Source organism: Durio zibethinus, chromosome 24 (genome assembly GCF_047325235.1).
Source record: "Durio zibethinus cultivar Kanyao isolate XHJ-2024 chromosome 24, ASM4732523v1, whole genome shotgun sequence".
NCBI lineage: Eukaryota > Viridiplantae > Streptophyta > Magnoliopsida > Malvales > Malvaceae > Durio > Durio zibethinus.
The window spans coordinates 20,108,154-20,119,780 of NC_143185.1; the positions used below are offsets into that span (position 1 = coordinate 20,108,154).

Sequence of the window (11,627 nt, forward strand, 5' to 3'; positions counted from 1 at the left end):
ACAGACCCTAACTCCCTGCTTCATGTACCAGAACTGGTTTCTCGCCAAACTACTATAACTTGTACTAAGAATTGAGGTAATCAAACTTCCGAGTTCCAACCTTGTGAAAGTGATCAAGCTGAACGGGATGTGATTGATTCTATTCCTGAGTTCTTCATTGTGGTGCTCGTATCACCTCTGGTGCAGGCTAATACTGCTTAAAAAAGATCTTGTTCTTCTTTGGCTTTTATTATTCTCGCTTATGGTACTTTATTGGTTCAGATAAATTAAGGTAAATGCAAGTATTGTTTTTCTTTGGTATAAAATCAGTGGCTTTCCATTGAGAAGCATGAGAAAAAGTAAAACGCCAGGAAAACAAGAAACAATAAAGGAAAGCAGAAAAATAAAAGAAAAACGAAGCTAAGGCCACTAAAATTACACATGAGAAGCCTTTTGCTGAAAGAAACGGCCATCTCATATTAGTTTATTACCTTCCCTTCGAAGCAACACATGAGAACATGCTAAGATTTGCTGTTTAATAATTTACTTAATAAAAAAACAGATAAAGAATGGCAGACACTTAAGAAATCTGGCACGAGGTTCTTGTTTGGCAATATTTAAACAATGAAAGAATATTGGCTTAAAAATGATTGAATCATGAAATGTACAGGTTCATGTCACTGTTTTAGGCTTTAGATGTTCAAACATTAAGTTCAGATCAACCTAACTTTACAACCTTTTATGGGGTTCATACTGTCTGGCCCGGCAGTCAACTTTGTATGTTTCAAAAACATGAACTCAACTTGTCAAATTAAACTAATCTTTAAACAATTCATTCAAACTTGTACTTTTCAGAAAACTTGACTTAATCTGTATATGACTCAAATGTCGAAATTTCTTCATTACATGATTTTCCTCCATGAAATAGCTTGAGTTTAACCGTGTTTCATCTTTTCCTCTCTTTTCTTCTTTCTCTTCCAGTTTGTTTATCATAGGAAACAAAAACCAAAGACAGGTTTTTTTTTTTTTTCAAAATTTTCAAGTCCAATTCTTCTCTTTCAGCCTGTTTCCATTTTCTTTGGCCACTGTTTTGTGTTGGGTTTTCCAACTTTTATTTTTTCTTTTTTTGGGAAACTAAAGTTAAAGATGAAGAAACAGAGAGATAAGATGACATGAAGCATGATGGAGCAAGTGCCAGGGACGTTGGGAACAAGCGCTAGCTTGGCTCTTCATTTGGGACAAACCATTTTCTCCTCTGCTTCACTTCTCTTCATGTGTTTGGATGTTGAATTCTATAGCTACACTTCTTTCAGGTAACTGCCAAAGTTTAAAATTCTTCTCGATGTTTTTTCTCTGTTTGGCCTTTAATCTTCAATACCCTTGTCTTTGTTTCTGATATTTTCTTGGAATTTAATTCATTGTCAGCTTTTAATGCCTTCATCTGCTTTTAATATTGGCTATCAATGATCATGATGATGATCAATCAACTATTTTGTTTACGATATGGATTGAGGTTAGGCTATCTTGGTCTGTCTTGAGACTGCTGCTTATAGATGACTGGTGATAAAGGTGCCATTTATGATTGGAAGGGGAAAATTTTCTTTGAGAAGTGATCAAACATTTATTTTCCTTTCCATTTTGGTTGAGGAAGCAAAGGGGTGAGGCACGTGAACCAAATGAATCATGTGCATTTTATTTTGGATGAAGGGCTATGCAAAGATCAAATGCTTTCCATAGCTTAAACTATCAAGTTCGGATGAGGATGCTAATGTAGTTGATTAAGACAATATGAAATTCGGAGTATCAACAATTAGAGTTGTTAAAACCATTATGCTTACTCAAGGTATGTACATGACCTGTTTCTTTTCTGTTCTAGCAATTTCAAAACCTTTGCACTACTAATAGAAGCTGAATGACAAAGAATAGCCATGGTTAAAGCCTTCCTGTTGTCTCAACTTGCCTGGTCTATGGTGTTGTTTGATTAATTGCAAGGTAGAAACTACAATGTTGGACTGCTCCTTAGATGTAACTATACAGAAGATAATGTTTATGTTTTTGTTGGGCGATTAATCAATTTCCTATTTTCTTTAAATCTTTTTGCAGCTACTTGGTAACAGTCATGGGTTTAGTAACTCCATGGAGTGTGTCATTAGCATTGGTTGATGCATATTCTGTGTTTATTAAACGCTTACCACGACAACCAAGGGTACTGCTGATCGTCATTGTGGGAGACTGGGTATGTAACAAGGTTTTTGCTTTGTTATCATTCCCCTGATGTTATCATTTTTCACAGCTTGATGGAAAAATTGTGTTGCATCTGATTGCAGGCCTTGTCGTTTCTCTCACTAGCAGCAGCCTGCTCAACTGCTAGTGTAACAAGTCTCCTGGTCGATGTTGGCAAGTCAAATTGCCCATCAAAGTTATGTAGCAGATATCAGTTGTCTGCTGCTATGGCTTTCTTGTCCTGGTTCCTATCCTTCTCTTCAACTCTCTTAAATCTTTGGCTGCTTCCTTCTTTGTAACTTCTTGCTACTTTCAACCCATTATTATATACATGAATTGTACATTGACATTATTTTATACAAACAACAAAGTCTTGAACGATCAAATTGAATCTCAGTGATTTTGAATAAAGTTTACTTGCCAATTCATGTTTTATTGGGCTGCCTTAACCGCTCTTTCCATTTCTTGACCACTCTCCCTTCAAAATCCAACAATCGCACCCTCGAATTCCGGGCCCCTAAATCACCAAAACACCAAACCATCCATTATTTACTATGCAATATTTGCAGATAAATGAAAAAAAAAAAACAAACTGATAACAAATCCATTCTCCAAATCATCTTCCATTGCTTCACTGATGACAATCTCATCTCCTGAATTTCATGTTCTAGTTGATCAAAAAAGCAAAACCTGATGCAAGATTTTGCACGGTAGTTCAATTTCAGGGAAAATCTTCAGGATGACTAGAAAAGTTTAGCATATAACTTTATAAAATAGGGTTAATTACCTTGTAACTTTCGAGACAGATTTTATACAACAACAAAAATGTAGTCTCCCTCGAATTTATTGAGGTAATTAAGGTTTGTTCTTGATTTAGTTCTATGGTCAATTGGTCATGATTATTCTCTTAACTTTGAGATATTCAGTTGTGAATCAAAATTAACAATTATTTGATTCAAGAAGTCTAAGAAAATAACAGGAAACCAGAGAAGATATAACCTTATTGGGATAATCCTCCTGCTTTTCTATTTCCTGCAAAATATGGGAAATAGTAAGTAATCCTACCACAACCAGGAAAACTAAAAAATTTGTCCTAGTCCTCCTACAACTAGGATTTTACAAGGAAAGCTACATATATATATATATATAAACATGACTTTGGTATTAGAATCCGCATAGTTTTATATTGAAAGAGAGAGCCTGGCAAAAATTTTACAACCATCTGTCTACGAGAATTTAACAATGGAGGAACAGAATAAGCTTACACCTTGTTGGTTGATGCCATTGTTGCAAGCCAAGTTTTATTCCTTGTGTGAGAGCCACGCCTCCAAAAATACCTTCTTTTGTTTAGATTGTTCGGGATTGATCCTTTGTGAAGGATGCTTGAAATCCAATAAACATATGTCTCACCAAATTCTTCAAGTAAATTCCCTTCAGCTTGATTATATCTCAAAAATTATTGCATGAATCGACTTGATCAAGTGTTAGATTTTAACGTATCTTTTTATTCATAAGCCTGAATTTAATTCTTTTTTTTTTTGTGATACCCTTGATTTTTTTAGGTGTACAAAACCTCACATCAAGTGGCAATTAAAGTTGATGACATACGTAACCTTATTGATGCATCAAGTATCCAATCTTACATAAACAATGACTGCAAAGTTGTTTATGTTAACCAAAGAGGGCAAACAGAACAGCGACCAAACAATTCCAACTCTATACCGAAGTGTGAAACATGTGGTTGGCAATTGCTTCCGGCCACAACTTCAAAGTTTTGTTCTATCGAATGCATGGTACATATATATTATATTTATATCATTGATTTTGTTTAATTTTCTTTATATATATATATATATATAATATCAGAGACATGTTTTAATTTAAAATTTTGATTGCAGATCAATATTGAGGGGAATTTCAGAAGGCAACCCAACAAAATAAAGTGTGAAAGAATGTCATTCAAGCCTGTCAATCAGTCTCCATATTCTTATAGAAGGAGGAGTAGGAAAGGGATTCCACGAAGATCTCCTTTGTTTTAGAACTTTGTAGCTAGCTTTTTTATTAGAGTTTATGAGAAAATATGAAATTATATTTCACCTTTAAATTACACAATTTGTATATAGTCTTTGATGAACATCTTTAACTTTCTCAGTTTCAACCATATGATACCATGATTCTATTTGTGTCAATTCTTTTATCATGTCAAAGATGTTAAAATAATTATTAAAATATTAAAAGGATCTTTCAATTATATTATATTATTTAAATAAATATTTATATTTTATTGTATCTAAAATAAGTTTTTATTCTTTAATTTATATTCAAATATGTTCTTATTTCAACAAAAAATTGATTAATATTAATTGTTTATTTAGCTACAAATTAAAAAATAAAAATTTATTTTTATACAATTTAAAATTTAAGAGTTTATTTGAGTACAAAATAAATAAAAAAAGGACTTATTTTGGTTCAATAAAAATATAAAAGCTTATAAAAAAAAATGGTAAAGTTTAGGGTTTCTTTTTTTATTATTTTAGCTTTAAAAAATTGAATCCATAATTTAATTCAATTAATTAAAAAATTGAATTCTGGTGACTAAAACTAAAAATTTAATATTTTATCAATAAATCATATAATTATTGTTGATTACTCATCAAAATTCAATTATGTTAATTCGCATATTTTAATTAATTGGGATACATTTTTCAGATCCTCTATCTTCTACAAGTTCAGATTCACACATTGCTAATAAAAAATATGAACCAAATAAATGAAAAAAATTAGAAAATCCTATACAAATAATTCTACTTAATTTATATTAAATTCATCATTTTTCATGCCAAAAAATTTATTATCCACATAATTTTGAGTAGTACGGATTGGATAGGATATCAACCAAAACATGAATCCATAACAAAAAACAAAAGTTCCTTGTTGGTGTATGATATAAATGCATTGATCATTGTCATTAAAAAAATGATCCTTGGGCATACTATCAATCCATTCATGGAGTCCCCCGTACTTTTAAATCAATACCCAATAATTTGATTTGCTAGGAGAGGCTTGATGTTGTAGAAAAGTGGCATGATATGAGATTCTGACCATGGAAGATCAGTCCCCTTTAGAGCCTACCAAATGAACATGACAACCTTACAGCATAAAAAAAAAAAAAAAAAAGCTTTCAAGTTCTAGACAAGGGAGGAACTTTCATGGCAATGCCAAAGGCTACCTTTTTTATGATCCCATGATTGAATCAAAGATACAAAGGAGAAAAGGTGTCCGGCAATGAAATCCCATTCAAAAATTTATAAGATTTAGGTAAAATTAATTTATATTATGAAGTTTATGCCGGTTGGTGGGGTTTAATTTCTTGTTTGCCAACTATTTTTGTTCATATAATTTATGATCAAGGTCATCCAATAAAAAATTGAAGCGAATGTGGTTTAATTGAAAGCGAGATTAAAGAAATGAAAAGCATTCGTGTGTGGCCTTAAGAAAGACTTTCATTCCATGATTAGGTGAGCGTTATCGGTGGATGTAGCTGGGGAGAAAGGAGCCCAATGAAGCTTCACAGAAAGGGTCACAGTGGGTCATGCCCTCATGTTCATTCCCCAATTATTAGCAAATCCTACTGATTTGATGAATTGAAAAAACTATAACGGATCGTCCTAACTTGAATTTGGATTGCAAATATATATCATTCAATGAAACTGGTAGAGTTGAAATTGAAATAAGATTTATTTTTATACATTTGATATTAAGCTATACAATGGGAAGAATTGAAATTTTTTTTTTTTATAAATGAAATCGAGTTGAAGTATTTAATCAGACTTGATTTCATAGAACCACTTTAGCTCAATCACCTCATCAATCTATTTAATAAGTTTTCTTAAATGTTAATTTATCATTTTTGAAATGAATGATTAATATCTAAATCAACTCGATCTATCAAGTCATTTTAAATTTTAAGGTTGATTTTGGACAGATAAGGTTACCTTTGTTTCTTTTCTTATAGATATAAATAGAATCATTCGAATATCATTTCAAAATTTTACTTTCTTTTACATCCTTTTCATTTTTTTTTATTATCCTCTTTTGCCCATTTTTTATTGGAGCATTGGAACAAAAATATTGAGACCACTTATAATTTTTATCTTTAATCGCTTTTTTCTTTTAATTTCAAAAATTTCACACTTTAAAAACAACTTGGCACAAATAATAAGGTAAAGAATTACTATTGAATATAATTTGAATTAAATTTTAAATTCAATGGCATGAATTATTTCACAACCAAGTTACGAATTTACGTTCACTATATCCTGTTTTAGCCAATGGAACTAATGTTTTTACTAACAAAAGTTATCGAACTCGTAAAATCAAGGAATTTTTTCTAGGTGCATTAATCATCTCACGCGATTCTTCATGACATGTAAACGTTACAGCCTAACGCTAATAGAAAAATAGCAGAAAGGAATATCCTGACATATTTCACGCTTCATTTTACACAAAGAAAGAGCGGTCCAAATTGCAAGCAGCGGGAAACATGGACATGGCAGGGGTCAAACCTCAGCAGCGGCAGACCCAGATCACGTTACGCCATCTCTTGTCGGATTGTTGGGGTTTCCACGTGTCTTTTCTCTTGTCTTGCACATTGCATTTCTAGCTCTCTTGTGATAATTCTGTATTGCTACGTTTCTCTCTTCTTTTCTTCACTAAACTTCTCCAAATGCCCTTCCTTTCCACTTTAGCTACATGTTACCTCACCACCACCAGCGACCAGGCTAGGCTACCCTGTTAAAATCAACGGCCCATTTTCCCTCAACCCCTGTATTTCTTCAGGGTAACTCTAGTAAAGCAACTATGATTTATTTTGGTTCCATTAATGGTAAAAAAAATTGGGAGAAAGGACAAGAAAAAAAAAACGCAGAAAGAGGGATTTTTCTTTGGATTACCGCTTACCAAAATAGTAATTTTTTTAACAGATCTTAACCTAATGAAACCTTTGGCCCTTCTTAGTTTACAGTTTACACCAATATATACCTACTTAAATCTTTCATTTCATTTCCACCATAATTGCATCTCTCTACTCTCAGCTTCTTAAATCAACGATATCATATATAATATTATATTACAACATATATAAAAATTTGATAAAATTTACTTATATGAATGTTTAAATAGATAATTTATATTTTTATCACGTAAGATATTTTCAAATAATTTTATTAATCAATTATTTAATTTTTAAAAATTTTAAATTTTTAAAATTTACATTTATCAAAATTTTTTCAAATATATAAGATTTATCTTAATTTAAATCTAATAAAATATATCTTTTCATATTTCACTCTTATTCAATTCAAATAGTTTTTTAAAGTTAAATTCTTAAATCTCAAAAATCATAACAAAATTATACATAGTCTAAATTAATATTTATATAAATTTAAATAAATAAAATTTATGGTTGAATAACTGTTATTTACCAAATTTTGTTTTTATTTTTTTTACAATTTAAAATGAAAAAAAATTATTTTATCTCAATTCAAAATTATACACATATCTAAATTTAAAATTATACTAACTTCTTTTATCTTAATTTAAAATTAAACTTGGATAAACTAAATTTTTAAATTTTTAAAATTTTTTAAATTAAATAGTTATTAAATATATATTTATGATTTTTTCTCACAATCAATATTTTTTTTCTTTTTGTCATAAAAGTTTGACAAAATAAAATTTCAAACTTAAATATGAAAAAGTTTTTTATCATATATCACATGTGTAAATCTTAAGTTTTATACTAAAATAATATATACTTTTAAAAAATGTATGTAATTGTGAATAAAAGATTAACTTTTTTATTGATATTTGTAAATAATTTTACTTTCATAATCTAAAACTTTCATAATGCTTATTTAGATTCTTTCATAATAATTTATATCGATAATTTTTTTAATTTTAAATTACAAATTATAAATGATTATGATTATTTTAATTTATCTATATGTATAATATAAAAATTAATATAAATTAAAATTTTAAACTATATAAAAAAAAAAAAAAAACTCTGTGCATGACACGGGTAAAAAAAAACTAGTAGCTACATAAAGATCACCGCTTTCAGAAATTATTACACTATGTTTTTGACTTCAATGCTAATGACTCTTTCGAGATTTTCAAAATACTATGAATATATATGATAACCTATTAAGTTTATGGTTTTTATCAAACCCAAATTTTAAACCCCTTTTTTCCCTCTAAACTTACTTAAATGTACAAAAGGATTACTTAAGAAAATTAGATGATACATTATTTATTATTTTCTTAAATATTACTTTAATTGATGCTATTTGATACTCGTTAATAGTAATTTGCCTTCTCGTATAGTAATATTGGGTTAGTTCTTTTTTGAGTTAGTGGCATTGTGTGAAAGCTTGAAAATTTTGCCATATCGAGAATGAAATGAAATAGAGATGGGTCAAGATTTGTCCATGAATTTGGAATTTTTAGATTCATCGTGGTGATGATGTTGAAAAAAATGACACACGATCAAGCACGGAGTCAAGGGAGGCAGGCAGGAGCCACAGTCCCCTCCTAAAAAATTTTTAATCTCTCTTATACTATAGTACCCAAATCTATCAAAATATTACTTTAACCCCTTTCCCTTTGAAATTATTATTTGATACTCTCTTTATTCAATTCTTATCTTCGCCTCTGCACATAATTCTCCAAATTTTCTTTATCTATGTAACCTTACCACTATTGGACTATATCTGCTGGGGCCATATTGGTTGGTTGTGGATGGGGAAGAAACCAAAATTCACAAAGAAGTGTGCGAGCCTGAGATTTAAGATCTAGTTATTCAGACTCAAAAATGAATGATAAATAAAATTATGTATTCCATATGTGTACATTTAAAATTTTTTTTTTTTTATATTTAGAAGATCGCATTTTTATGGTTATGTTCATAAAATATCAACATCGTCAGCATTAGCTGCCTAATGCCGTTTGAATTAGGGAGTCTAGAGTTTTCCAAGCGTCCAAATTAAGCATAAATCCACCTCATTTGACTGTTAAATTTAGAAAAGGAAAAAATTATAAGCTGGTCAAACGCTTCTTCTAGAAGAAATCAAAAATTTTTTTAACATTTTTTTTTCATCCAAAGACAGAAAGAAGTGGAAAATTATATCTGGTAGTGGTTTTTCATTGTTATACAAAATTTCTTTAAAAATATGTCTATAAATAGCAATCGAAGCCTCCCTCTCCCCCCACCCTTCCTCCCCGCCTACCCTCCGAAACTCTGTTCATGACAAAAGGCGTAATCTCTTTCTTTATATCTCTCCTGGCGCTCTCGGCGCTCCTTGCAGCGGGCGTGCAAGAGGCTCCATGGATCGGAAAAGGATCATTTGGAAGGAAGATGGCTCCGGCATGCAGCCCTATCCACCCCGAGAACTGCTTACCGGCTGCTTCTGGATACCAGAGAAAATGCAACCCTAACGAACGGTGCCGTGGCGACTAGGGCTCCGGTAAGGCGAATGAAAAGAACATCTAGATCGATTACTTCGACCTCCTATGGATCAGGTTATCGTAAATTCGTAATGTGAAGTAAGAAGAAAAAACTTGCAAAGATTAAAAAATTCGCGATGTGGAAGCAAGATGGGTGGCGGGGCCTGCCCGATTCATCGGTGTGGGAACCAATATTCTGGCTGAGCTTTGGGCTGGGCTTTTTAATGGCTAAAGACCTTAACATCAAATGCCTTAATACCAAACTTGATGCTTCTGTTTTTATTTCTATGATCAACAAGCATGTTGTTGTTAACAATGTTCTTTCTCCTTTGATCTCTGATTGCAGGACACTCCTGAGAGAGTTAGAGAGCTATACAGGTTGCTGCATGTTTTCAGAGAGGGGAACCGGTGTGCTGACGCGCTCGCTAAGTTTGGTAGTAGAAATCTTTGTTCCAGTTCTAGTTGCTCTGATGTTTCTTCTGAGATGTGCTTAGAACCTCCTTTGTTGGTTGGTTAAGGATCACCTGTGGGCTGATGCAGCAGATCATGCCTTGTGTGGCACATTATTTAAGTTATGTGATGTCCCTCTCTAGAAACCCAAAAAAAAAAAAAAAAATGCTGGATTTCTATTACTGTTACATGTTTTTTGTTTTCTCGTTGCTGTAGTGTTACCAGTGCCTTTCCCTTTGTAAAACCCATGCTTTTTTTTTTTTTTAATAAAAATCAGTCTTCTCTACTTTTCTTGTCTTTTAAAATAAATGAAAATTTTTCATGCAAATTAAATTATATAAATATCATTAAATTGATCAAAATTGTTAAACATATATTAAAAATCAAATTTAAAAGTTTATTATGATGAATAATTCGAAAATAATTTAAATGAATATGTTTAATTTTATCATAATGAAGAAATAAAATTCTAATAGTCATCAGATTGTATAAGTATAATCAAAAGTTCCATTATAATTAAGTAATCAAATATGTTTAATATGAATATTTAATTAGCTTTATAATGAGTTGTTAAAATAACAAAATATTAAATTAAACTGAAATTTGATGAGAAGGACTGATTGATGTAGCTTTTACGGCCATTGATGGCAAATAATATGGGTTTTGACGGGTAGTTGGCGCTGAATTGGTAAGTCTCTTGCTTGATTGTCAAATCCATTGAAAGTTTGGTACTTGTGGCAAACCTAAAACCAAATGAGAATGGTGATGAACAGTATCTGGGTGGCTCTGGGTGGTTCTTCAACGCACCCAGAGTCAAAAAAATCTGCTTTACTTTGCTCTTTTTTGGATTATTTTCATATCTTCTGAGTTAAACAAAATGCATAATCTGGATTGTGAAATTTTAGATGTGAAGTTATAGATTGTTTTTATATTTTCCATTAAATATCAACCACCGAAAAACAACTTCTAATGAAGTTACCAAACAGTTGAAATTTCTTTTTTTTTTTTTTAGAAGTTCATTTCCATTGAAAATATTTTCTTTTGAAAGCTCATTTTCGATTATCAAATGGAATCTTTATTTTCAAAACAAATATTCAACACATATTTAATCAACAAATTACATCTACATTTATAAAGAGATGTTATGAAAATTTTATATATAACCTATTAAAAATCTGGAGACTTGTGTATATATTTATATGCCATGGGAAACCTAAGGATTAACATGAAATTAAAAATTATGACTTGTCAACTTGCATAAATCCTTATCCAGTGATTAGCTATCTTCTCGCAAAACCATTTATGTTTTTCTTCCATTATGTTTTTCGCTCCTTTTCCTGTTCTTTTTTTTTAATTTTTTTTCCTCAATCTTTCTTAACTCATATTCTTCTACCGTTTCTTTTCCATGATTTGCTTTTAAGAAGTCAATACATTTATTCCATTATGCTTTTCTTGTACTTCCATTATGT

At 30.8% G+C, this 11,627-nt stretch overlaps 1 protein-coding gene and 2 long non-coding RNA genes across 4 annotated transcripts; 2 read left to right on the top strand and 1 right to left on the bottom strand.

Moving 5' to 3' along the window:
- Positions 1 to 448: 448 nt before the first annotated feature.
- LOC111316223 (CASP-like protein ARALYDRAFT_485429) lies at positions 449 to 4,391 on the top strand. 2 transcript variants are annotated; one of them, XR_016333146.1, is made up of 5 exons: positions 449 to 1,292; positions 2,083 to 2,215; positions 2,307 to 2,446; positions 3,765 to 3,995; positions 4,101 to 4,391. XR_016333146.1 is itself a non-coding variant. In XM_022918237.2 (3 exons), the coding sequence occupies exons 1-3, from the start codon at positions 1,159 to 1,161 to the stop codon at positions 2,499 to 2,501; spliced, it is 462 nt and encodes a 153-aa protein (XP_022773972.1). In that variant the 5' UTR covers positions 449 to 1,158; the 3' UTR covers positions 2,502 to 2,549. The 2 variants fall into 2 exon arrangements, 1 of the variants encoding a protein (XP_022773972.1); XM_022918237.2 differs by lacking the exons at positions 3,765 to 3,995; positions 4,101 to 4,391 and having other exon boundaries at positions 2,307 to 2,549.
- LOC149512033 (uncharacterized) lies at positions 2,585 to 3,756 on the bottom strand. Its single transcript, XR_016333148.1, has 3 exons — positions 3,470 to 3,756; positions 3,202 to 3,234; positions 2,585 to 2,719 (listed from the first exon to the last, which is right to left on the bottom strand). It is a non-coding gene; the product is annotated as an uncharacterized LOC149512033 (long non-coding RNA).
- A 4,834-nt stretch (positions 4,392 to 9,225) lies between the features above and the next one.
- LOC149512034 (uncharacterized) lies at positions 9,226 to 10,444 on the top strand. The gene is made up of 2 exons (XR_016333262.1): positions 9,226 to 9,728; positions 10,055 to 10,444. It is a non-coding gene; the product is annotated as an uncharacterized LOC149512034 (long non-coding RNA).
- The last annotated feature ends 1,183 nt before the right edge of the window (positions 10,445 to 11,627 follow it).